Source organism: Colobus angolensis, unplaced genomic scaffold (genome assembly GCF_000951035.1).
Source record: "Colobus angolensis palliatus isolate OR3802 unplaced genomic scaffold, Cang.pa_1.0 Scaffold536, whole genome shotgun sequence".
In the NCBI taxonomy this organism is placed as follows: Eukaryota; Metazoa; Chordata; class Mammalia; order Primates; family Cercopithecidae; genus Colobus; species Colobus angolensis.
In genome coordinates this window covers 924,398-951,458 of record NW_012118888.1, presented here as the reverse complement: position 1 = coordinate 951,458, position 27,061 = coordinate 924,398, and the positions used below count along the sequence as shown (strand labels likewise).

The following is a 27,061-nucleotide window of genomic DNA, read 5'->3' as shown; positions in this document are numbered from 1 at the left end:
GTCGGAGATAACCGGAGTGGTATCCAGATGTCCAAAAGTCACTATCCCATGTGAATTTTTGTATCAAAATGGTTGTTGATATCACATGGCTTCCTGAGTGAGAGATGGGACAACCAGAGGACTTCTACAGGGAGAATAAATGCTCCCTGTCAGGAAGAAAGCAGGTGATTCTAGGCTGTTCTGTGGGGACCAGTGACAAGCTGCTCAGCAGGCCAGGTTCCAGAGTCAGACAAATAATATGGAAGTGACCAGGGGAAATGTGCTTTAATTCTGGAAAGTGCTGGGACTAGACAGAAATGACCACATCTGGGCAGTCAGGTCTTGAGGAACCCAGCATACACCAGTCCTAAATGGTGTTTGATTCTCATTGTCACCTCCGGGTCTGCTTTTAGTATCTTGTGCTCAAGGTCCTTCTTTTTTGTCACCTGAGCTACATGGTGCAGTGCTGAAAAGAGAAATGAAGTACCAGTCAGGAGGTCAGCCTCGGGCTGCGGGGAGTGGGAGCTGTATGGGCTCTAAAGAAATTCAGACCAGGGGTCTGGTTCCAGTCCTGTTCCTTACTAGCCACGTGATCTTGGGAAATACCCAAGAAATACCGTTATTATGCTCCAATTCACAAGCCCCGTGAGCCTTGATTCTTCATCTGTAAGCAGATTTGATAAGCCCTGTCTAGTAGGACAGTTGGAGTGTATGCAATGTAGATGAAACACCTGGCTCAGGGCCTAGTGTAAATTAGAAGTTTAAAGAGGGGCAGATGCCTGTTATTTCCAATATTATTTGACCCCAGGCCCTAGGACTCTGGGATTTTGCTGTTGTCTTTCTTTTCCAAGAATTATCAGAGAACATACAGCTCAATAGGACATGGAATAACTAGACAAAAAAATGAAGTTCCATCCATAAAATTTAGTAAGTGGTTACCTCTTAGAAAATATACTTCAAAATTTGGGTATGCGGGAGTTTTCTGCAGCCAGACGCAACTCAAAGCTCCTAGATTTTGAGTCAGAGACCAACTCCTTCCCTTGCTCCCAGATGCTTTTCCATGCAAATAACTATTTTCATTCATTTTGTCACCACCTTGCTTACAACTGGTCAAACTGCACTTGAGATAATCTAACTAGAATTCATTTTTAATAGAGTCAGCTCTAGTTCTCCCAGTCAGGCAGAAAAGTACCCGGCCAGTGGCTTCTGGGTCTCCTTTCCAGGGAGATTTATGCTTCTCTCTCAGGAAACGTTTTCAGATGATAAGTGTTCATCACCTAGCTCTTGTACTGTGTTCAACAACACTGGGACTAAAGCACAAGACACTTTCCATTCCTACTCCACTCTTCTCTGTTCATCCACCATCATAAAAGAACTGTTCAGTTTTCCATTATGAGCTTTTCTCACACCGTCTGAGAATCTGGCCCTGGACCCCTCCAATTCATTAGAATCAGCTCCCTCCGAAGAAACTGCAGTTTCCCAAAGCCCAAAAGGCCCCACACAAGGCATTTACACCTGGACCACGCTCACCTGGAGCACCACACCCTCACCCCCTCTTACTTTTTTTCTACATCTTAGATGGCATTTCGCCACCTTAATTATATGACTGCTGCTCCTAGACTTTACTACCCTGTGGGTAGGGGTGAGTCTGGCTTACCTTAGCATCTCCACTATTAACCCAGGGCCTTCCACAGAGCAAATGCGCAGTGCATAGAGATGAAATGAGCCAGTGAACAAAGAGAATTATTTATTCAGATTTAATTTATCTTACATTCTCAAAGGGCAAGGAAATCCAGGTATGCATTTTTTTAAAAAAAGAATTTACAGAATAGACTGAGTATAAGGCAAGAATTAAATATTTTTAAATTTCTTTACCTCGTCAATTTTGCTGCTAACTCATTTACATTTCTAAATGAATACTTACTCCACTGCTGTTACTATGTCCCAGTTCACAAAATAGAATGCATTTCCCAATCTGAATAAAAAACAAGACTCTTACACCTAAACTATGTAAACAGCACTGTGTGTGACTACTATCCTTCATAAATTTGAATGCTGAAGTTCATTCAACCATCCATTAAAAGGAATATTTGAATAATTCCAAAAGGAAACAAAGATAAATCTCAAAGTCACCCAATAGAACAGAAATCCACTACTAAGAATGCTGACTGCTCTCTTCAAAGAGTGAAGAATGGGCCTCATGTCACATAAGGCAGGGGAAACTACTGGACGGAGCCCTGGAAGATGCACTGGCCCAGCCCCCCTCCCACTGACCCTGGTTGCAACTCATGTTCAGACTCCCTCTCCCTCCTCTCTCAAAGCTGCTTCACGCAGGGATAGGTAGGAAATGCAAACTCTTGCATTGACCCTGACCACATGCTCCAGGACTTTCAAGTAGCTGGTTTCAGCAAGCGCCCTTGGACCCCAGAGTATCTCATAGCATACGGGATCACTGCCGGGCACCTGCTGGTACTCCAGGTAGTTTTCCTGCACCAAATCTTGGATGAGCAGCTTCCTGGGCTTCCCACAGACACTGTGCTCCCTCCCAACGTGCACCTTCATCACACTCAGCTCCTCCCAGATTTTCTCCTCAGGGACCCATTTGCCCTCCATTGCGATCATGCCCAGGACGATTATCAGGAGGCCTGTCTTGGGTATGATCTGATTATTATCAACCACCAGGCCATCATAGGAGTCCCAGGCAGGTGACAAGGGTGTAGGTGCTGCTGGTGGGTTCCACTTGCTTCACGTCAATACCAAAGACCAGTTGCAAGGACTTGGAGGCTTTGCCGAAGATCACAGGAAAGTAGTGCTTGTAATTTTTGATGACACTCTCCAGCATTTCTGCCTTTGTGACTGACTCCTTGACTCAATACTTGAGAAGAAGAAAATGAATCAAGTCAGTCACCTTCTTACTGAGTGCTGCTCAGAACACTGACTCCAGGTCAGGAAAGGTACTTGGCCCCTCCTCTTCTTGGTTGCTGGAGCCCTTAATGGATTACCTCCATAGAGTGAAATCAATGGCAGTGGGGAAGGCAGAGGCTCTCTGAGGACTCTGGAGAGGACCTGGTGACCCAGAAGCAGGCACCTCCCCAGGGTGCCTGGGACCAGAGGAGAGGAGGAGAACGCAGCCTCCTGCTCTTCAGTAGCGGCAGCCTGCACACTCACCAGGCCCAGGGCCTCTTATTGGACCTCAAGGCCTTCCTCAGGCTTGCAGTGCTGACTCTTCTGTTCAAGAGACATGATGACTCTGGTCAGGGCAGGAGTGTGGGCAGGAGCTGGGCAATGGATACCCACTGGCCTGGAGAGAGAGGGAGCATGTGAGAGCCTCAGCTGAGAACTGAACCTTGGAGACTCTAACAAAGGTTTACTTACAGATCTTCTCCTTTGGTGCTTCTCTAGGGCCTCCTGGGGATCCTCTGGGACCTCCTGGAGATCCTCTGGAGCCTCCTGTGATCCTGGTCAGCCTTTCCCCTGAGAACCTGAAGGAAAAAGTGAGAGGACATCTCAGGGTACACAAGCAAGCAGAGGCTGATTCTGCAGGACTGACGGTAGAGAGGGTGAGGCCCGTGGGTTCTGGGGCGGTGGGAGCCATTAGTGTGCATTCAGGGCAAACATTCATTGCTGGCACTAGACATCTGCATCTCCTCTGCTCTGTGACCAGATGGCCCTGCCTCAGACCAAGGCCTCAGTGTCTGTTTCCCAAAGCTCCTGGAAGAGGAATGCATGGGCCCTCAGGGTGCAGACTGCAAGCACAGCCTCAGGACCCCAGTGCTAACAGGAGGGCAAGCTGGAATCTGTGAGGTCTCCACCCTCTTGTGGTGGATGGTCCCCTCTGTGCTCATGCAGGGCCCTTACCCTTCTGGCAAGGCCTGGATCCAACCCTTTTGCTGGCCTGAGAAACTCAGATTAAGAGCTCACATCCCTAATAGGGAACAGGACATAAGGAGACTCACATCTGGCCACACCATGCCCAGGTCCTCCTGGGAAGGACAGCAAGAGATGCTGAAATCCATTGGAATCCATGTGTCCTGGGTGAGGAACCTGCTTGGTACTCACCTTGTCTCCTGGCAAGGCCTAAGACACTCCCTCTACTGACCTGAGTGCAGACCCCTCAGACCAAGATCTCCCCCTCACTGACACCAATGAACCCAGGGTAAGTGGGGTGGGGGACACCTCAGCAGACAGCCCTGCCCATGATCTCTGGAGTGATAGCAGGGGCAGGGCAGATTTCTGTGAGGTCCTCATCTGTGTTCTGGCCCAAGGGTGCCCTCAATCCTCCCTCATGTTCCTCACCAGAACTACTGACAGATCCTGGGACCACTCTGTCTATTGGCCAGATGGTGGCCCCTGTGTTGACCTGAGTCACCCTCTGAGAACAAGTTCCTCACCTCCCTGAGATCTGAAAACAGGAATGAGATGGAGTCACATCCTGTCACCCCCACATGGGGTGTTCAGGTATGACCCCTTTGGTTCCGGGGTAAGTGTTCCTATGGCCTCCTGTGGGTTACTCTTCATCCTGATGGGGCCTGCCATTCTTCAACCTGAAACTCCCTGAGATGAGCAGATAGCTCCCCTTTACTGCAAGACCCCATCTCTCTGAGGGCTCCTCAACTTCTTTCCTGTGGCACAAATGAGGTTAGCACATAGGGCCATCCCTGATCTTGTCCCCTCTGAGCAAAAATCAGGAGATAGTCAGACTCTGTGGGGTCCCTTCTTTCTGAGCCGAGGTATCCCCAATCTTCATGAATGGGGCACACATTGGGGCCTGCGGATCCTGGGACTACTCCCTCTGTTGACCTGAGTCACCACTGCTCTGACCACAGCCCTCTCCTCTCTGTCACCCAGAAGGTGCAGCAAGCATGGGCTACAGGTGGCCACTGTGTACTGGACCTCCCAGGGCCAAGGTCCCCATTGGTCTGGACTCCAAGGTACGCTGAGTCCTCCCTCTTCTTCCTCTCCTTGACCCTGGCAGGGTTGGGCCCCACCCTCTGTTGACCTGAGTCTCCATCTCTCCGATTCCCAAGGACGAAAGAGGAGGTGCCTCAGTCTCAGACGGGGGGGAGTGGACCCCCTATCCTGAGGACCTGCGTCCTCTGAGGCCTCCCTCTACTCCCAGCAGGGCTTGCGCCCTCCTGAGGAGCAGAGACTCCCCTGAGGTCCTGCTCATGATACTAAGCCCCTTCCCTCCTTCAGTCCTGGATGTGGATGTCAGGATCGGCCTGCCTGTCTGTCATTCCTGGGGCTTCTGTGGGTTGACTGCAGAGAAAGAAACACATGCTGCAAAGATGGGGTTGGGTGTAGGGATGGGGATGGGAATATAAGTAGGGTGGGTATGGGGTTAGGGATGGGTATAGGGGTTGGGGTGGAGGCCTTCAATTCTCTCTCAGGATTCTGACTTTGATGCCTGGCAGAGCCTGGACCCTGCCCTCTCCTGACCGGCCTTGCCCTGGTCACACCAAAGTCTGACTCCAGAGCCCCTGTGGCTTAAGTGGCAGTGGGGAGGGCGGACGGTCTAGCCTGAGAAGTCTGCCCCGGGTGGTCCAGGGCTGGCAGCAGAGGCAGTGCTGGATTATTTAGGGTCCTCTATCTGGGTGAGGGCCTCCTCATTCCTTCCTCATGGTCTCACCTTGCCTCCTCACAGAGCCCGGACCCATTCCCTTCTGCTGATCTCAATCGGATCCTCAGAACCATGCCCTTGATTTTAATTCTCTCTGACCCACAATGTACAAGTCAGCAGCATCACATCCGGCCATCCAGGGCTTCCCTGGGTTGAAATCAGGGGCAGAACCGGATTCTGCCAGGAGCAGGTGGGAGATGTGGGATAGAGTTGCCAGTAGGGATGGGTGTGGGAATAGGGGTGTAGGTGGGGGATGGAGGTAGGGATGGGAATGGAGTTTGGGATGGGGGTACCCTCAGCTCTCCCTTAGGTTCCTGACGTTGTTTCCTGGCAGAGCCTGGGAGCTGTCCTCTCCTAACCAGTCCTGCCCTGGTCATACCAAGCTCTGTCTCCAGAGTCCCTTGCAGCTTAAGTGGTGGGGGACTGGGGGTTGCCCAGCCTAAGGAGTCCTGCCCTGGATGGTCCAGAGCTAGCAGCAGGAGAGGTGGCACTGTATTATTTGGGATCGCTATCAGGAGTGAGATACTCCTCAGTCCTCCCTCAGCATCTCACCTTGCCTCCTCCCAGATCCGGGGCCTGCTGCCCTTGGCTGATCTCCAACTGCCCCAAGAGCGAGGCCCTTGCTTCTCTCTTGACCTCAAATGCACAAGACAGTGGCATCACATCTGGTCACCCAGGGATTCCCTGGGTTGAAAGCAGGAGCAGAACCGAATTCTGCCAGGGTGGAGGGATAGGGGGGTGAGGGTGGGATAGATGAGGGTGGCGTGAGGGTAGTGGGGGCTGGGGAGGATGGGAGTTCTGGTAGGGAGTGGGGTTAGGAGTGCAGATGGAAATGGGGATGGAGTGGGGGATGGGAATGGGGGTTGGGGGCCCTCCGCCCTCACTTAGGGTCCTGACGTTGATGCCTGGCAGAGCTTGGGCACTGCCCTCTCCTAACCAGCCCTGCCTTGGTCACACGAAACTCTGACTCCAGATTCCCCTGCGGCTTAAGCCACAGGGTGTGGCAGGTTGCAGGGGGTGACCCAGACTGAGAAGTCCGCCCCCAGATAGTTTGGGGCTGGCAGCAAGAGTAGTGCTGGATTATTTGGGGCCCTCTCTCTGGGGTGGGGGCCTCCTGAGTCCTCCCTTAGAGTCTCACCTTGCCTCCTCACAGAGCCTGGGCCTGCTTCCCTCCGCCAATCTCAAGCCGCCACTCAGAGCCAGAACTTCACTTCTCTTTGACCACCAACGCGCAAGTCAGTGGTGTCACATCCGGGTACCTGGGGATTCCCTGGGTTGAAAGCAGGGACGAAACCGGATTCTACCAGGATGTAGGGATAGGGGGGTGAGGGTGGGATAGATGAGGGTGGCGTGAGGGTAGTGGGGGCTGGGGAGGATGGGAGTTCTGGTAGGGAGTGGGGTTAGGAGTGCAGATGGAAAAGGGATTGGAGTAGGGGATGGGAATGGGAGTAGGGGGCCTTCAGCCCTAACTTAAGGTCCTGACTTTGATGCCTGGCAGAGCCTGGGCCCTGCCCTCTCTTAAGCAGCCCTGCTCTGACTCCAGAGTCCCCTGCAGCTTAAGTGACGGGGTTGGCAGGGTGCTGGGGGTGGCCCTGACTGAGAAGTCTGCCCCCGGGTGGTCCAGAGCTGGCAGCAGGGGCGAAGTTGGATTATTTGGGGCCCTCTATCCGGGATGGGGGCATCCTGAGCCCTCCCTCAGCTCTCACCTTGCTTCCTCACAGAGTTTGGGCCCGCTTCCCTCTGCCAATCCAAAGCTGCTGGTCAGACCAAGAAGCTCGCTTCCCTCTAACCTCCAATGCGCAAATCAGTGGCATCACATCTGGCCCGGGGCTTCCCTGGGTTGACAGCAGGGGCAGACCCGGATTCTGTCAGGATGGGGCTATAGGGGGGTACGGGTTGGGGAGATGAGGGTGGGGATGGGGTACCGATGAGGATGGTGGGGGCTGGGGAGGATGAGGGTGCTGCTGGGGAATGGGGGTGATGATGGGGTTGGGAATGAAGATGGGAATGGGGATGTGGTAGGGCCTGGGAATAGAGGAGAGGGACCCTCAGCCCTCCATTACATTCCTGATGTTAATGCCTGGCAGAGCCTGGACGCTGCCCTCTCCTAACCAGCCCTTTCCTGGTCACACCAGCTTCTGTCTCCAGAATACCCTGGGGCTTAAGCTGCGGGGGGCTGGGGGCTGCCCTGCCTGAGAAGTCTGCTCCTGGGTATTCCAGGGCTGGCAGCAGGAGCGGTGCTGGATTATTTGAGGCTCTCTATCTGGGGTGGGGTGTCCTCAGACCTCTCTCAGCCTCTCGCCTTGACCCCTCACAGAGCCTGGGCCTGCTTCCTTCCACCAACCTCAAGCTGCCCCTAAGCCCAAGAACCTGGCTTCTCTCTGACCTCCAATGCACAATTCAGTGGCATCACATCCGGGCCACCTGGCACTTCTCTGGGTTGACAGAAAGGGCGGAAACAGATCCTGCCTTAATGTGGGTGGGAGTGGTGGTGCGGGGTGGCGGTCTTGGTGTTGAGGATGGGGTTGGGGGTGGCGATGGGGATCATGGCGCGGTGAGTCATGGTGGGGGTGGGGGTGGGGGTGGGGAAGCCTGCCATTTCTCAGGGTCCTGATGTAGCACAACAAGCCGCAGACAAAAATCCTCAGACACGGGATTAAAGAAGGAAGAGGTTTTTTATTAGGCAGGGAGAGTCCGCAGACTCATGTCTTAAGAGCCGAGCTCCCTGAAAAAGAAATTCTTGGCCGTTTAAAAGGCTTACAACTTTAAGGGGTCCACATGAAAGGGTCGTGATAAGTCGAGGAAGTGTGGGAAACGTGACTGGGGGCTACATGCATCAGCTAACAGAACAAAAAGTTTTACAGTGCTTTTTTCATACAGTGTCTGGGATTTACAGATAACACAAGTAGTTTAGGTCAGGGGTTGATGTTATTATTATTACTTTTTCTTTAACTCCTAGGGTCGGGTGGTGGTGCCAAGGTTGTCTGGCTATTTATCTTACTTTTGTTTCTTTCTAACTTTTTGCTTTGTCTCTTTTGTCTTGTGAACTAGGCAAGGTGGAAGAAAGAGGGCAGCAAGAATAGTAGTGATCTCCTTCCTTATTGACATTGATGCCTGGCAGAGCCTGGGCCCCCGTTCTCTGTTTATGGTGTCTGTTTCCCTCAGACCAAGTTTCTGATTCTGAGAAATGTGGTCAGGGTGACAACATTGTCAGGGTCTTCCAGGGCTGACAGAAGGGACTGAGCTGGATTCTGTGGCCCCTCTCTGTGGGGGCAGTTGGACCTTCAGTCCTCACTCAGGAGAGTCCTCCTCCTGGCTGCTGGCTCTTTGATGAAGTGATGGGTGGGAGATGCTCTGTTTCTGTCACCTGTGAGCATTTGCCCAGCTGTACCCCTTGCAGAGCATGGTTACGGGTCCAAGGCCAGATGGTCCCTGGGGAGCTGCAGCACCCGTGATTGTAATGACCTCTGGGAGAAGACACACCTTCTCACAGGGGTTCCTACCCAGCCAGAGGTAGACTTTGCAAACGTTTTGTCCTAAATGATTCATTCTCTCCATCAAAGAAATATGTTTTATGTATTTTCCAAGTACATATGTAGGTAGCAATATATGTATTTATTTATGTGAAAGAATACCTACCCTTAGTATGCATGATTTACTCTGACATTCTATTCTGCTTCTGTTCCATTCTTTATATTCTGTTGAAACAATTTTTTAAAACGCAAATCCTTTCCCACTATGTTGGTTACACACTGTTATTAGCAGAACTCCGGAGCCATACTGCTTTAACCAACACAGTTTTCCTGGTGTCCTGGTATTACTCTGGGGCTACTGGCATTGTGTTTTGAATGGTGCTTCATTGTGTTACTCTGGTGCTTCAGATTGTGCAATGAAGTGAGGTGGAAATTTAAAAATGTTCAGTCTATTCGTTCAGTCATCTGCCATATAGGCAGGCTACAGACCTCTCCTACATCTCTGCTGCTGATCCTCTTCCAACCAACACTGTCCCAAACACAAGTATCAGTTCAACATAGTCTTCAGTCTTACCCAGGGCTTTCTCTGTTTTGTTGTTTAGATTTTTTTGCTGATATTTTTTTCTTCTCTTTCTTTTTCCCTTCTATAATTTTCCAGGGTTGATTTGGGAAGCAGAGAATAACAGCCCAAATTTGATTGTAATTTTGGCGGCTACAGGTAAGGCACTAAACTGTAAATAATTTAAGTATAATTGACATTTTTGCAATGTTCTGTTTCCCATCAATGAATAGGTTATGCTCCTCTTTATTTCAGACCCTTTTAACCTGAATCTATCAGTATACTTTGATAGTTGCCTCCAGAAAGACATTATACATTTTTGTTAGGATTCTTTGCAGGTAATTATTGGATTTTGTTACTATTGCAAATGGCATATTTTCTATTATTTGTTCTAATTAAGTATTGCTTTCACATGTCAAAGATTTTGATTTTGCTATGGTAATCTGTTACACACCTCTTTCTGAAAGCCCATTCACCTGAATATTCCACTTGCCTATTCCTTTGAATTTTCAGGACTGATACTGGTATCATCACTAAACATTATGTATTTTTCCAATATTCACACAGCTTATTTATTTTAATACTTATAGCTCTGCCTTTGTGTCTCAATGATGATTTAAAACACAGAGATAATAGCCTACATCTACTTCTTGTTCCTGCCTTTAATGATAATTCTTTGAACTTTTCACATTTGGTTGCTGTTGATTTTTGGAAATGGATGTTCTCTTTCAATATAGGTTAACTAAATATTTTTACCACGAACTCATAGAATTTCTTTCAAAAGCTTTTTCTGTACCAATTGACACAATCGAATTTTTTTCTACTCTAGTTTGTATGTAAATAATTACAATGAAAGTTTTTTTCCTAATGTGGAGTCATATTCTCTTTCCTTGGGCAGAGCCTGTTTGTTCATTTAATATTATACTAATTTACATAGGATATTTGCTGCTATGCAACAGAGCTTGCTTGATGTGTTTTTTATATCAGGGGTGGGAGGTGGTCCTCATCTGTTTTTTGAATCCAAGAGGGCTCGTCTGAGAGAACGAAATGAATAATTGTCTATATTTTGTGTGCATTGGAAGAGCTGAGACAAGATGGTGGTTAGTTTCCCCTGATCATTTAGTAGAATTGGCCTCCAAAACTGATTAATATGGAACGTTTGAGGGTGGCTTGAGCTTTGAATAGTTTAAGCTTGTATAGTTTCAGTTTGTATAGTTTAACTAAGGTTTTCTTTTTGGATCAGTTTGGTGACTTATTTATTTGTTTCAACAAAGTGATCAGTTTCACTTATGATTTAACTTTTAGTGGAGTGATATTTATGATAAAAATGTTTTATTAGGGAAAGCATCACACATATAGATTAATAGAGAGACTAATATAGTGAACCCAGTGTATCTGACACTCAGCATCAATAACCTTAACTACACGGCAAAACTGTTTCCAGTTAGACACTCACCTACCTGCATCTAAGCTGCTGGAATAACGTGGAGCAAATCTAAGACATCATACGATTTCATCTCTAAATAATTTAATATGATATTTTTAAAAGATAGGGACTTTGTATTAAACTAAAACCTAATATTATTTTCATTTCTAAAAGATAAATGATTATCAAATGTTCAACTGTTTTACACACTTATCTGGTAGACTTACACTTTATAAAAATTGTGTTGCTTTGTATGAGTACCCAAATACAGTATTATATAGTGATTTTTTGGTCATACCCCTTAGGTCTTCCATCATCTGTAGGTCCGCTCCACATGAACTGTTTTCTTGTTGTTGGAAAGAAACAGATCTTGTGTTCTTTCCAGTTTTCCACAGTCTGGATTTGACTGAATACAACACTGTGATGTCCTTTATTATATTCTTCAGCCCTCCATTTCTAGGACTACAAGATGCTCTAGGCTTATTGGGTTTATGCTCTGCCCCAGTCCTAAACTAAGCCATTTCTCCAGAGATCTGGTTCCTTTTAATGGGAAATGGTTCTAGAAATTTACATCTCAGTGCTACGTGTGCTCATTGTTACTTTTGCTTTTGGTGTTGAATTTACAAACTTTTTACCAAACTTAAAATTATGTAAATTTTCTCTTGTTTTCTTATAGAAGTTGTATAATTTTTGCATTTTGCATTACGTCTATGATGTAGTTTGAGTTAATCTTTGTGAAATACCTAAAGATTTGTCTAGGTTATTATTATTATTGTTTGTGTATAGATGTCCAATTTTTCATGCACCATTTGTTGGAATGCCTATACTTTCAGCATTAGTGCTTTGTTATAAATCACCTGAATATATGTGTGCAGGTCTATTTCTGGGCTCTCTTCTGTTTTTTAATCTATGGTTTTTATCCATTCACCAAAAGAAATACATCTCGGATGCTTGTAGTTTTGGTGATTATGAAACAAGCTATTGTACACATTCACACAGAAATTTTCATGTAGGCATAAGTTTTCAAATCAGTTGGGTAAATACCTAGGAGTAGGATTTTGCTGAATCTTATCATAAGACTATGCTCAGTTTTTTTTAAGAAAATTCCAAACTGTCTTCCAAAGTGGCTGCACCATTTTGCATTTCCACCATCAGTGAATGAGAGTTTCTGTTGCTCCACATCTTCACTAGCAATTAGTCTATTTTTTTATTTTAGACATCCTAATAGGTGTATGGTGGTTTCAGATTTTAGTACACAATTCTCTAATGACAAAAGACATCCAGGACTTTTACTATGTTTATTTGCCATCTGCATATCTTCTTTGGTGTAGTGTCTGTACAGATCTTCAACTATTTTCGTTTATTTTCTATTGTTGAGTTTTAGGAAGTCGTGTATATTGTAGAGACAAGTTCTTCATCAAATATGTGTACTACAGATGTTTTCTACTAGTCTGTAGCTTCTGTTTTTATTCTGTTAACTCTGTCTTTTAAAGAACATAAGATTTTTATTTCAATAACGTCCAACTTGGCTAATTTTTCCTTCATTGATGATACTTTTGGTGCTGAATTTTAAAACTCATCATCAAACTCAAATTTATGTAGATTTTCTCTTATGCTTTCTTATAGAAGTTGTATGGTTTTTGCATTTTGCATTAGATCTATGATGTATTTGGAGTTGATTTTTGTGAAATTTGTCAGGATATGTCTAGGTTATTATTATTATTATTATTATTATTTGTGTCTAGATGTCCAATTGTTCAGGCACCACTTGTTGGAAAAAACTATACTTTTACCATTATTGCCTTTGTTGCAATTCACCTGACTATATGTCTGCCAGTCTGTTTCTGAGCTCTATTCTGTTTTATTAATCTATGTGTTTATTCTTTGCTAATGGTTATGTCCTCTATCAAATTCATATTTGAAGCCCTCAGCCCCAGGGTGTCTCTATTTGGAGATGGGGCCTCTAAGAAAGTAATATTAAAAGAAGTCATAAGGGTGGGGCCTTGATTCCACAGGATTAGTGTGGTTATAAGAAGGGACACAAGAAAGCACTCTTGTGCTTGCATGAGTGCTCTCTCTCTCTCTCTCTCACCCCGCCTTTCTCCCTCTCTCTATGCACATGTACAGATGAAAGGAAAAGAATGAACATAATGAGAACGGGCCATCTACAAGCTGGGAATAATAAACCCACTCCTCCAGTCCTTTATCTGTGACTTTCAGTCTCCAAAACTGTGAAAAAAAAAATAGTTTCTGTTGCTTCAGCTAAATAATCCATGCCATTTTGTTATGGAAGCCAAAGCTGACTAAGACATAACCCCAGGTTGTAAAAATTTTCTTCTGCTTTCTCCTAGAAAAAAAATATTTTTGACATTTAAGGCTACAATTCATTTTGAGTTACATTTTTGTATGGGGTAAGGTATGTGCAATGGTTAGTTTTATGTGTCAACTTTTCTAGGCTATAGTACTCAGTTGTGTGGTCAAACACTAGCCTAGCTGTTGCTGTGAAGGTATTTTGTACATGTGATCAACATTTACAATCAGTTGATTTTAAGTAAAGCATTTTACCTCCATAATGTGGGTGCGCCTCATCCAATCAGTTGAAGACCGAGGTTTCCTGGAGAAGGAATTCCACCATAAGATTGGAACATCAAAACGCTGTGTCGGTTTCTAGCCTGCTGGCCTGTCCTGTAGATTTTGGATTATCAGACCTCATAGTCACCTGAGACAATTCCTTAAAATATCTTTCTTTCTCTCTCTCCCTTGATAGATAGATTCAATAGATAGATAGATAGATAGATAGATAGATAGATAGATAGATAGATAGATAGATAGATAGATAGATAGAGTATGGACTGCAATTTACTTTTGCATATGGATATCCAATTGTTTCAGATCAAATGGTCAAATACACTATCATTTCTCTCCTCTAATCTTCATTTGCATCTTTATCAATAATTAGTTGTCTATATATGCATATACATGTGGATCCATTCCTGGACTTCATTCTCTTCCATTGATACACTGCTATAATTATGACAGTTCCACACTATACTGATCATTGTTAGTTTATAAGCCTTGAAATGAAGTAGGGTAATTCCCCCAACTTTGTTCTATTTTTTAAAGTTTTCTTTGGCTATTCTAGGGCCTTTACACTTCTATATGAATGTTAGAGTCAGCCTCTCAATTTATGTTAAACAATTCTGGAATTTTGATTTTTATTGCATTGAATCTATCAAAAACTTTGAGGGCAAGTGACATCTTAATATTCAGTCTTTTGACTCATGAATAAAGTTTATGTCTCTGCTTACTTAGATCCTCATTAAATTCATCTTCCTAATGTTTTATAGTTTTCAACTGATAGATCTGATACATCTTCTGTCATATTTATCCACTTAATATTTATTGTCTAATGCTATTTTAAATTGCGTTGTTTTTGTCTCAATTGCTAATTGCTCACTGCTAGTATAAAACCACAAGTATAATGATCTATATCCAGCGACATTGCTAAACTCTTATTAGTTTTAAAAGCTTTTTTTAGATAGATAGAATTGTCTCTATATACTCTTATTTTCTGCAAATAAAGACAGTTTTATTTGTCCCTTTCCAATATGAAGGCCTTTTAAAAAAAACTTATTACACTGGACAGAACCTCAGGCACATTGTTGAACTATTCTCAACACTGCCCTGTTCCATGAACTCGTCAGTCTTAGGTTTTAGTTTCCTACATGCAAATATCCTGCATAATTTCTGGCATGAAAATCTACCTCATTCACTCTACACTGTTAAAATCCATGCCTGGGTACTACATCTACTGAGATGAGCATGACCCCACAGTTGACAGAAGACACATAAGATATCCAGTGGAACAAGCGTGTTCACTGGAGTTTGACAGCTTGAACGCCATGATTTCAGAATGGGGAAAACTGAAACCCCAGGAGACTTCTAAAGATACTTTTCCATCGGTAATATGGAAAGGTTCCCTGGTAATATGCAAGTGAGTGGTCCTCAAGATGCATAAGAGAAATTTTTAGGAGGGAAGTAGGATGATTCACATCTACACATATATTTAAACACAGTCAGATTACCTTGGAGAGATTTCTGGTAAGACATACACAAAAACTAGATAATGGTGGGAGAACACAGAAGGAAGCACTGAAATGGGGTGACTTTGGGAAAAGGCTTAGAGTAATTACTCTCTCCCTGCCATGTGACCCACCCAAGTTGAACATGGGAGGAAAGGAGCACCGCTATTCAGTCTGGGAAAGCTCTTTAGGAGTGCTAAAGAAATGTCCCCTTTTTCTTCAATCAGAGCATCCTGGCTTTGTCATCAGACTCCCCTCTTCCCTCTCCCCATGCCCCTTCCCCTCTCCCACCCATGATAATGTCCTTGTGGTGCTTTGTGATGTCTAAGCCTCTCACCCCTCAGAGCTACCATTGGCTGGGTAGTGGCTTGCTGATTCATCAAAGCTCATGGGTATGGCCTATTGTCACTGTGGAACGAAGCGTATATATAGGGAGGCCAGGAGGCGTGGAGTAGATGATTGAGTGACACTGATATAGTGAAGATGACCAGGAAACAACAAACCTCCAGCCCAGGTGTCAAAGAACAACCATCTGACAACACCAAAGAGGCAAGGAACAGGAAGGCCCCCTGTCAAACTAGGTCTAAGTCCTATCAAGGTGAGAGAAGCTCCTCTTAGTTTTCCCCTTGACTCCTCCCTCCCAAGACTCCTACCTGTCCTCACCTGGCACACCCCCACCCCAGCCTGTACCCCTTCCTCTGAAGTCCCTGTTCCCACCCCTCCTCCATCCTCTTCCCCAAAATCAGTCCCCTTCTGTGATCTCCCTGTTGTCCTTTCAGGTTCCTAAGACCACCAGGAAGGGAAAAGGAAACCTTTTCAGGAATTCCAGGAAAACAAACAAACAAAAAACAAAAAATCTCCCTGGACAACCAGTAACTTCAGGGCAAGACCAGAGAACTCGGATTTACCTGAAAAGTTTCCAGAGGTCTAACCCTAAATAAATAGCCAACAGGGTCTACAGTACATTTTACACCCCACAGGGTACACCCCATGGTGATCAAAATAAAAAGAACCTGTTGTAAAATGATGTGTGTATTTGTGTGTTTGTGTGTTCTAGGATGGTGGGGAGGGAGGAAGGAGGGAAGAGGTGGGAGTTTGGGAAGGGAGGAAGGTGGGATCCTCTTCAATTCCTTTAAATTCAACTTGCTCTTCTTTCTTTAGTTTCCTAGAGTGGAAGTTTTGGTTATTGATTTTAGATTTTATTTTCTAATATAAATATTTAAAATACGCTATACATTTTCCCCAAGGACTACTTACTACTTTAGCTGAATCCCTCAAATTTTTGTACTTATATTTTTATTTTCATTCAACTTAATGTATATTCTAAAATTCTCCTAAGACTCCCTCTTTGATCTTTTTTATTTAGGAGGTTATTTAGGAGTATATTTTAAAATTTACAATATTTGAGCATTTTTCAGTTATCTTTGTATTTGATTTTGAGCTTAACTACCTTATGATCTTCAAGAAGCATCTTCAAGAATATGCTTTTTATTATTTCTAATATTTTCAATTTGTAAGATTTGTTTTATGGCCCAGAATACCATCTATCTTGGTAAATATTTTATGCACACTTGAGAGGAATGTTTATTCTGCTATAATTGGATGCGATCTTTATTTGTTTGTTTGTTTATAATTTTAATCAGGTAATCTATATCTTTCCTGGTTTCGTGCTTACTTTTTCTCTGAAATACTGAGAAACAATTCAGAGAGTTTTGACAAATACATAGTCCCATGAAACTATAACCACAGTGAAGGTGCAAAATATATTCATCATCCCCAAAAGTTTCTTCCTGTGCTTTTGCAGTAAAACCCTCAAGTAGAAGTGACTTGAGGTGAGCAGAAGTAAGCAACTGCCAACCATGAGCACTTTCCCTATTAACAAAGGCAGGTGGGCACAGAAAGTGGCAGTTGCTTTCACACACAGGCAGCATCGAGGAAGAAAATCAGATCAATAGTGTCATAGAAGGCCAGCTTGCTGACCTGGTCATAGGCTGTCCCTCTCTTTCTTGTGCAAGGCCTGCCCCCAAGTATGGCTCTACTTTTCTGGCCTCCTTGACTCAGATGAGTGACTCATACCACCTCACCATCTCCGCTACATCCCCCACAGACTGGATTAAGGGCCTTGTCACATTGTTTTGTTACCTCATATTTCCTCAGCATGTATTCAATAAGTTTGCTGGATGAATGAATGAATGAATGAATGAATGACTGTCTGAATGAAATTGTCAGGCATGGGAATTCGCTGATTCAAAGTGTGGAACTGGCCCCTGTGTGGGCCTCCTGCCTTCATAAAGAAACCCACAGTTCCCTTACCTGTGCTCACTTCAGTTCAGAATTCTTGTGGAAAATACCATGACAGGGTCACTGCAGATGACTTCTCCTCAGGCCCAAACAGTGTCTTGGAGGTGAGGATGCTCCCAGCAGGATGGTACATGATGCTTTTTGCATTGGACCCCACATGTTCTATCAGTTTAACAATGAAGGCTGCAATCTCCACAGGGTTTCCATCCAACTTGCCCATGTCCACACCTTTGGCCAGCCCTCTACCCCAGACAGTGTCTGGTGGCAACAGGAGCCTGTGATTACGCCCCAAGACACCTGTCCCCTTGTGTGCCAAGAGCTCAGAAGACACAGGAGGCCATATGAGTTGGGGACACCAGCTGGATTATTTTCAAGGCATGTCCACACAAACCCTTCATCTGCAGAGTCTGAGCTGATTAGTCCCAGGGCACTCTTCCTCCAATTTCCCCTCCATGCAGCCCCACTACCACCTTCCACTGATCATTGGCATTCCTGGTGAGTCTCAGCTGCTGATCATTAGTCAGCAACCCACGCACATAGCCCAACCTCTATGGAGGGTCCCCAGGGGATAATTCACCAGCCCCAGTAGGCATAAAGACAGGTCCCAGCCCTGGGATGCTGGCAAGGGTGCACAGGACCACCGGAGTGGTCAAAAGAAGTAGCTCACCCAGAATGATGCAGGAAGCCAGCCATATTCTTCCTGACAGAGCGAGGGGAATCTTGAAAGAGCATAAGGTGTCCAGCATGCCGCTAATGTTTTCAACCAACAGTCCTGCCCATTAAGATCACAGAGCCACATCCTGTTGACGATGATGGTGTCCAGATTTCCCAAGTCTATCCCTGTTTGTTGCCCTGTCCTTCTTCACCGCTTCCCACTTCTCTCCCTCAGGTCTCTGTCCCCACGGGGCTGAAATCTGGATTCAGAGCTGAGTGGCAGCCTGCCTGGGGCTCTGTGGACTTGATTTCACAGGTGGTCTCTCTCATGGACTCTGGTAATTGCTCTTCCTTGCATCCTCCTAATGCTCCTTGCCAGCTGAGGATGTCCTGTCTGCTCTCCTTCCCCGGCTCCTGACCAAATCCTTTGAAAGCAGAGGAGAAGTTGAACGGCCCTTTCAAAGTAAATTTCTACATAAATTTGGCTTTGGGCACTAATATTTAGACATCTGCTATAAGAGAGCTTTCCGGGAATGGGGCAGAACACTCAGAGTACTTCTGCAGGGTGTAGGCACGCTCTGTGTCACAGGGAGAGCAGGCGATTCTGGGCTTCTCTACTGTGTTCTGGGCACAGCCTTTAGCAGAGACCACAGTGACAAGCTATGCAGCAGGCCAGGTTCCAGATTTTCATAGGAGGGAACACTGGGGAAACCAGGGAAAGGGTGCTGTAATGTGGAGAAGTGCTGGCTCTGAACAGAAGTGCCAGCTCCTGGGTAGAGTCAGCTCTCAAGGAACCCTGGGGATTGATACAGGAGGTCCCTGGATGAATAAGGTCAACAGGCCGCCCTGAAATGGTGTTTGATTCTCATTGTCACCTTCTCTAGGCCTACTACTGATACCTTGGACTCAGAGTCCCTATGTTTGTCACCTGAAAGATATAGTACAGTGCTGAGAAGAGAAATGAAGTATTATTCAGGAGGTTGGCCTCAAGCTGGGAGGAGTGGGAACAGCATGGGCTCTACAGAAATTCAGACCAGCAGTCTGGTTTCAGCCCTGTTACTTACTAGCCATGTGGTTCTGGGAAATGCCCAAGCCCTGTGAGCCTTGGGTTCTTTATCTGTGAAGCAGATGTGATCAGCCCTGTCCAATAGGACTACTGGAGTATGAGCAATATAAATGAAGCACCTGGCTTAGGGCCTGGCATATTTAGAAGTTTAATGAATGGCAGATGGCTGTTATTTCTAATATTATTTGACCTCAAATCCCATCACAGTCTACTCAGCATTTTTTGTTGTCATTATTATCCAGTACATCTCAGAATATGCAGCTCAGTGGGACGTGGAATCCCAAATCAGTCACAAATGTTGCTTCATAAATAAAACTCAGTAGATTTTCCCTCTTAAGAGGATGTATTTTCAAAATTTCATGTACAGGAGTTTCTCCCTGCTGGATGCTGCTCAAAGCTCATGGAATATGAGTCAAGTATCAACTCCTTCCCTCTCTCCAAGGTTCTTTTCCATCCAAATCATGATTTTCATTCATTTCATCACCACTCAAATTCTAGCCCTTGCTTAGTGTTGTACAAATTACACAAAAAATGACCCAATTAAAATGTTTCTCTAATGGAGTCAGCTAACTTCTAGGCATCAATTCATAGGCTTATTTATTATGAGATCCTTATCTCTCAGGAGACCCTTGCATAAGATGAGCATCTATCACCTAGTTATTGTGCTATGTTCAACTGCACTGAGACAAGAGTGCAGAACACCTTCCATTCCTGCCCCAGGTGGACTCTTCTCTGTTCATCCACCACCCAAAAGGAACTGCTCAGAGCAGTTTTACATCCTGGGATTTTCTCTCTCAACTATGTTTTAGGCTCTGACCCTGGCACCACCCAGCTTCTTTGGATTCATCTTCACCAGAAGGAACTGCAGTTTCTCAAAGCCCCAAAAGTCCTGGCTCAGGAGATGTACGTGACCACTGTCATCTACAGCCCAATATCCTCACCCCTGTCTTACTTTTCCTCTAGGTCTTAGAGGATATCTCACCACCTTATTACTTGACTGCAGCCCCTAGACTCTACCAACCTATGGGTAAAGGTGGTTCTGACTTAACATTTCCACTACAGACCCAGGGCCTTCCAAAGACCAGATGCTCAGTGGATGTTTGGGGAAAAAAATGTACCAGTGAGCAAAGGTTTCATTTATTACAGTTTAATTTCGACTTAACAAAGATCCAGGGATATAACTTCTAACTTTGCAGGACGATAAAATAAAAATAATAAACAAATAAAAACACTAACACTTAAAATTATTTTCTCTATTTTACTATTTTTTATATGTCCAAGAAAATTACTATTCTAGTTCCATGTTATTTTATTACAGATTACAAATAAGATCGAAGGGTTCCCAGTTTGTTTTACAGAATAGCAAAACTCTTTCTTAAACTGGATAAACAGAAATAAATGTGTGACCTTAGATTCTGAAGCTCAGAAACTTTCTAGTAAAAGTAACAACATTTTAAAATACCAATAAGAGGCTGGATGCAGTGGCTCACACCTGTTATCCCAGCATTTTGGGAGGCTGAGGCAGGCGAATTACCTGAGGTCAGGAGTTCGAGACCAGCCTGGCCAACATGGTGAAACCTCGTCTCTACTAAAAAATACCAAAAGTAGCCAGGTATGGTGGCGCACACCTGTAATCCCAGCTGCTCAGGAGACTGAGGCAGGAGAATCCCTTGAACCCAGGAGGCGGAAGTTGCAGTGAGCTGAGACTGCCACGGCACTCCTGCTGGGGCAATAGAGTGAGACTCTGTTAAAAAAAAAAAAAAAAAAGAAGGAGAAGGAGAGAGAAGAGAGAAGAGAAGAGAAGAGAGAAGGAGGAAGAGGAAGAGGAAGAAGAAGAAATACCAAGAAGAAAAGAAAAGAAGTTCTCAAGTTATCCAAAGAGAACAGTAAGACAAACATGTTATGCACCGTATTTTCCTCAGCCTCAGCCTGGCCCTCCACTACATACTTCATTGATTTCTCTTGTCATTTGTTTTCGTAAATTAAAAAAAAACAAAAAACAACAAAAAAAACCCTGCCATGCAATTGTAGATATTTATGAGGTAAAATTTGATGTTCTGATTCATGTATATGTAGTACAATGATCAAATCAGGTAGTGTATCCATCACCTCATGCGTTTATCACTTCTTTGTGGTGACAATATTGAAAAGCCTTCCTTTTAGCTGTTTTGTAATACACAATATCTTAATGTTAACTATAGTCATCCTACTGCGCAACAGAACACTAGAATTTATTCCTCCTGTTTAAATGTAATTTTCCATGTTGGCTAACTGCTTCCAAGCCCCTCTTCTCCTTCCTCTCCCCAATCTCTGGTAACTACTGTTCTACTCTCTACTTCCACGATATCAACTTGTTTTTTTTTATTCCACATATGAGTGAGATCATGTGATATTTGACATGCCTTCTAAAACACAGTGAAGAATCTGTCTTACTTTATTCAGGGTAGGAGAAGCTGCCTGTAGTACTAGAACTTGCACTGGCCATGGCAGTAGTATCATCTGTGGTGGCAATTCTGGCCTGGGCTCTCTCTTCCTCATCTTTCAAAGCCTCCTCATACCACAGTGGGAAGGATCTGGGATCACTCCCATTTACCTTGGCCAAAAATTTCAGGAGACTCATCTTCCTAATTTCAGCATGGGCCCTTGGACCCCACAGGAACTCATACCGTGCAGGATCACTGCCAGGCACCTGCCGGTATTCCAGGTAGTTTTCCTGCACCCAATCTTGGGTGAGCAGCTTCCTGGGCTCCCCATAAATGAAGTGCTCCATCCCATCATGCAGTCCCATCATATTCAGTGCTTCCCAGATGACCTCCGCAGAGGTGCAGTAGCCCTCTATGAAGATTATGCTTAGGATAAGTATGAGAATGCCAGTCTTGGGCATGCTCTGGACATCACTCAGCATCCCATCATAGGTGAGGCCCAGGGAGGTGACAAGGACAAAGGAGTGGCCAGTGGGGTCCAATTCCTTTACATCAATGCCAAAGACCAGCAGCATGCACTTGGAGGCTTCACTGAATATCACAGGGAAGTGTTCTTCATAACTTTTTATGACACTCTCCAGTATTTCTGCCTTTGTGATCGGCTCCTTTGTTTGATACTTGAAGAGCAGGAACTCCACCAAATCAGTCACCTTTTCATCTATCTCACTTCTGGGTAAAGACTCATTGTCTGGCAGGGCCTGTAGGGTGCTTGGACTCTCCTCCTTTTGGCTGCTGGAGCCCTCATCAGATTGGTCTAATGGAAAGGAGGCAATGACCGAGGGAGAGGAGCAGGCTATCTGAGCACTCTGGGGAGGATTTGCTGTCCCTTCATCAGCAGAAACTTCTTCTGGGGTGCTTGGTATTAGAGGATAGCAGGAGGAGGAGGAGGAGGATGGAAAAGAGGAGCTGGTGGAAGTGGATGATGAAGCATCCTCCTCCACAGCTGGGGGAGCCTGTGCACCCTCGAGGCCCTGTGTCTCACTTTGGGATTGAAGGTCTTCTTCAGGCATGCAGCGCTGACGCTTTGGAGCTCGAGGCATGATGACTCTGACCAGAGTAGCAGGTGGGAGAGTGGGCAGGAGTTGGGCGATGGGGACCCACAAGCCTGGGGAGAGAGGGAGGGTGTAAGTGGCCACAGCTGAGAACCACACCCTGGAGGTTCTAACAAAGGCCAACTTACAGGTCTTCTCTTTCAGTGCTGCTCTGTGGTGTCCCACAGCTCTTGACCTCTTGGTCTCCCTGTCCCCTGATAACCTGAGGAAGGAAGTGAGAGATGGCTCCCTCAGGATGCAGCCAGCAGAGGCCAAGGCTCCAGGACTGACAGTAGGGTAGCTGGAGCTGATGCAGTGGGGTCCACTTTGTCCTGGAGCAGGTGGGGCCCTTGGTACACATTCAGGGCATTCACCTCACCTTGACTCCTGGCACTGTCTGGGCCCTCTCTGCTCTGTGACCTGAAAACACTGCCTTAGACCAAGGCCTCACCTCACAGTCTCTGGAGCTCCTGGAAGAGGAATTGAGGGACCCTCAGAATTCAGGCTGCAAGCACAGCCCCAGCCTCCCAGTGTTGTCAGGAGGGTGGGCTGGACTCTGTGAGTTCCGCACTACTCTGGGGTGGGTAGTCCCCTCTGTGCTCACACAGGGCTCTCACCTTTCTCCTGGAGAAGCCTGGACCCTGCCCCTTTGCTGGTCTAAGAAACTCTCAGATCAAAAGTTTACATCCCTAATACAAAATAGAAGACATGAGGGGACCCACATCTGGTCACAACTGTGGAGGTCCTCCCAGAAAAGACAGCAAAAGGTGGCCATATTCAGCTCGGTCCATGTGTCCTGGGGTTAGGAGCCTGCTTGGTCTTCATCTTGATGCCTGACAGGACCTGGGACCTTCCCTTTGTTGACCTGAGGCCACTTCCTTAAACCAAGGCCCTATCTCCAGGAGACATGGAAAGAGGAAGTGAGGGGAGTCCATCTACCCATAGTTCCCTGGAATTCCCGTGGCTGACGGAGGGGCAGGGTGGGGCTGAGTCCTGTGCATTTGGAGAATGGTGTCCCCTCAGTACTCACCTTGACTCCTGGCAGGGTCTGGGACCCTCCCTCTGCTGACCCGAGTGCAGCTCCCTTAGACCAACACCTCCCCCTCCCAGAGACCAGTGATCCTTGTATAAGACAGGGTGCCTCAGCGGACTGCCCTGACTAGGTTCTCCAGAGTGACAGTAGGGTCATAGCAGATTTCTGTGGGGACCCTATCTGTGTTATGGGTTGGGAATACCCTCAAATTTCCCTCAGATTCCTTACCTGGACTCTTGTCAGATCCTGCGACTCACTGTGTCTGTAGAAAAGAGGGGCTCCCTGTGTTGACTTCAGTCACCCTCTGAGAGCAAGGTTCTCACCTCCCTGAGATTCCAAAACAAAAATAAGAAGGAGTCACATCTTATCACCCCTGTGGGGTGTCCAGGGCTGATATCTCCCCTTTACACCAAGACTCCATTTCCCTGAGGGTTCCTCAACTTCCTGCCTGTGGCAAAATTGAGCTTGCCACTTAGTGTCAATCCTGATCAGGTCCCCTCAGAGCTAAGAATAGGGGACAGCCAGACTCTGTGGCATCCCTTCTTTGTGGGCTGCAGGTACCTCCAGTCCTCACTAAGGGGCACACCTTGGGTCTTGCAGATTCTGGAACTCCTCCTTCTGTTGACCAAGTGTGGAACCTTGTGATAACTTCTCAGCAACCCTCAGACCAAGGTCCTCATCACCCTGAGACCCGGCAGGCAGAAATGGAGGAGGGGCACCACACGTTCATACCTGCATGGGATTCCCAAAGCTGACAGAAGGACGAGATTTGGCCGGGGGGAGGGGAGTGGGGAGGGGGACAGGACGGGGACTTCCTTTATTTGGGTGTCCTCCCAAATAAATTCAGATTTACTCCCGACAGGGCCCAGCCCTTTCCCTCCTGCTGAACCGTGTATGAGTCTTGTACGCCAAGGCTACCATCTCCCTGGGATCCCCGGTGAGAAAGCGGGGGCCACTTCCCTTCCTCACAGTCCTGCCTGGGGTTCCAGAGCTGATAGGAGGGACAGATTTCCTAGTTCTGAGATGCGGGGATCTGCTGAGTCCTCCCTCAGGACTCTGGGACTCCTCCCTCTGCTGACCTGAGGCTTCATTCCTCAGACTGTAGCCCTCTCCTCATTGACACTCCAAAGGCACAGCAAAGACACATCACATGGGCCACCGTGCCTGAAACTGCCCGGGGCTGAGGTCCCCGCCGATCTGGACTCCAAGGTCCCTTGAGTCCTCTCTCTTCTTCCTCCTCTTGCCAGGGTTGCTCTCCGCTACCCCGCCCCCCCGCTGCTGACCTGAGTCACCGTCCCTTGGATTCCTGAGGCCGAGTGAGGAAGCATCTCAGTCTGAGACAGGGGTGGGGTGGACACCCTGTCCTGGGATCCCTTCATGACTCCCTCATTTCCCAGCAGGGTCTGGGCCCACCCTCTGCTCCCCTGAAGCCACATTCTTGGTACCAATATCTCCTTCCCTCCGTCAGCCCCAGATACCTACGTCAGAATTTGCATTCCTGGTCGCCATGACTGGGGCTTCCCAGGGCTGACATCAGGGGCAGAGCCCTCTCTAAGCGTCCTGACGTTGATGCTGGCAGAACCTAGGCGTGGCTCCCAGCCCTGCCCTGGTCACACCAAGCTCTGACTCCCAGAGTCCCCTGCGGCGTAAGCAGCGAGAGAGAGTGGGGGCGGGGGTGGGGAGTGACAGCCCAGCCTGAGAAGTCTGCCCTCAGGTGGTCCAGAGCTGGCAGCAGAGGCGGCGCTGAATTCTTTAGGGCTTTCTATCTGGGTTGGGGGCGCCCTCAGTCCTCCCTCAGCCTCTCACCTTGCCTCCTCACAGAGTCCGGGCCCGCTCTCTTCAGCCGATCTCAAGCCTGTCCCTCAGAACAAGAACCTCGCTTCTCTCTGATCCCTGAGACGTAAGTTAGTGGCGTCACATCCGGCCCCCGGGGCTTCCCTGGGTTGACAGCAGGGGCGGAGTGGATTCTGCCGGAGATGGGGTAGGAGTGGGGGGTGGGAGTCCGGGTGGGGTGGGCAGGGGGTGATAATGGGGTTGGGGCAGGGTTGGTGGTGAAGATGAGTGTGGGGAGGGGCGTGGAGGTGGGGACTGGGATGGGGATCGTAGGACCGTGGGTCGTGGTGGGAGTGGGGATGGGGTCTTTCAGTCTCGACCTTGGTGCCTGGAAAAGCCTGGACCCCTGTTTTGTGCTGAGGATGTCTGCCCACCTTACACCATGTCTCTTGACTCGGAGTCTTCCTAGGTGACAGTGAGGGGAGGGTTGTGGTTGGGGTGACAATATTGCCAGGGTCTTCCAGGGCTGACAGGAAGGGCTTGCTGGATTCTGTGGCCCCTTTGTGTGGGGTGAGTGGACCCTCGGTCCTCACTCAGGAGGGTCTTCCTCCTGGCTCTTGTCTCTTTGATGAAGTGATGGGTGGGAGACTCTCTGTTTCTGTCACCTCTGATCATTTACCCAGCTGCACCCCTTGCAAAGCATGGGTGGGGGTCCCACGCCAGATGGTCACTGGGGAGCTGCAACACCTGTGATTGTAACGACCTCTGGGAGAAGACGCACACCTTCCTAAGGGGGCTCTTCCCAAGCCAGAAGTAGACTTGGCAAACTTTTTGTCCTAAAGGGTATATTTTCTACAAGAAAGAGGCTGAGCATGGGGGTGTGGGGAGGTCCTGCTGTTTTGAGTTTAGCTGACATTTTATAGTCCAATGCAGTGATGTCTGGTTTTCTAACCCTCATTCCTAGTAAAAATATTTATTTTAAATATCTGCCAAGTGTATTTATATATATATAATGTGTATATATACACATATATATAAATTTACATATATATATAAAACATTTCATGAAAGAATACCTACCTTATTCTGTGTGGTTCACTGTTTATTCTATTTCTAGCCCATTCTTTATATTTTAATAATTTCTCAAAAAGACCAGTCGTCACTAGGATGGCTTCAGGTGGTTAGCAGAACAGACTCCAGAGTCATATTCCCTCAATCAACCCCATCTTTCCTGCGGTCCTGATATCACTCCAGAGCTACGGCGTCGTGGTGTGAAGTGCTGCCTCAGATTGTGCAATAAAGCAGGGCCAGAACTTCAAATATTTCCTCCTACTCATCCTCTTACTTGCCGTCTATACAGGTTACAGACCTCCTCAAATGCACTGTTGTCCTCCCCTCCCCCTACTCCAAACACAAGGTCCAGTTCAACATTCTGCAGTCTTCTTAGGATTCTATCATGTTTTGCTGTGTAGAATTTGTTGAGTGTTGATAATGGTTTTTCCCTTCTCCCCTCCAGGATTGATTCTGGAGTGTAAGTCAGCAATATGAACTTGATGCTCATTTTGGACTAAAGGTAAGGCA

The 27,061-nt window shown here is 46.6% G+C and overlaps 1 protein-coding gene and 1 pseudogene across 3 annotated transcripts; both read right to left on the bottom strand.

The window, feature by feature from the left end:
- Positions 1-2,271: 2,271 nt before the first annotated feature.
- LOC105525481 lies at positions 2,272-5,621 on the bottom strand (annotated as a pseudogene).
- A 15,902-nt stretch (positions 5,622-21,523) lies between these two features.
- Positions 21,524-25,617, bottom strand: LOC105525480 (melanoma-associated antigen 10). 3 transcript variants are annotated; one of them, XM_011961133.1, is made up of 5 exons: positions 25,514-25,579; positions 23,936-24,034; positions 23,126-23,144; positions 22,824-22,897; positions 21,524-22,748 (listed from the first exon to the last, which is right to left on the bottom strand). In XM_011961133.1, exon 5 carries the CDS (start codon positions 22,681-22,683, stop codon positions 21,595-21,597), a length of 1,089 nt encoding a protein of 362 aa, XP_011816523.1. In that variant the 5' UTR covers positions 22,684-22,748; positions 22,824-22,897; positions 23,126-23,144; positions 23,936-24,034; positions 25,514-25,579; the 3' UTR covers positions 21,524-21,594. The 3 variants fall into 3 exon arrangements, with proteins under 3 accessions (XP_011816523.1, XP_011816520.1, XP_011816522.1); XM_011961130.1 differs by lacking the exon at positions 23,126-23,144 and having other exon boundaries at positions 25,514-25,617; XM_011961132.1 differs by lacking the exons at positions 23,936-24,034; positions 25,514-25,579 and having other exon boundaries at positions 23,054-23,149.
- Between the last annotated feature and the right edge of the window lie 1,444 nt (positions 25,618-27,061).

What these genes read in the sequence shown, in the direction of transcription:
- LOC105525480 (XM_011961130.1), bottom strand. Translation starts at nt 22,683, where the DNA reads ATGCCTCGAGCTCCAAAGCGTCAGCGCTGCATGCCTGAAGAAGACCTT.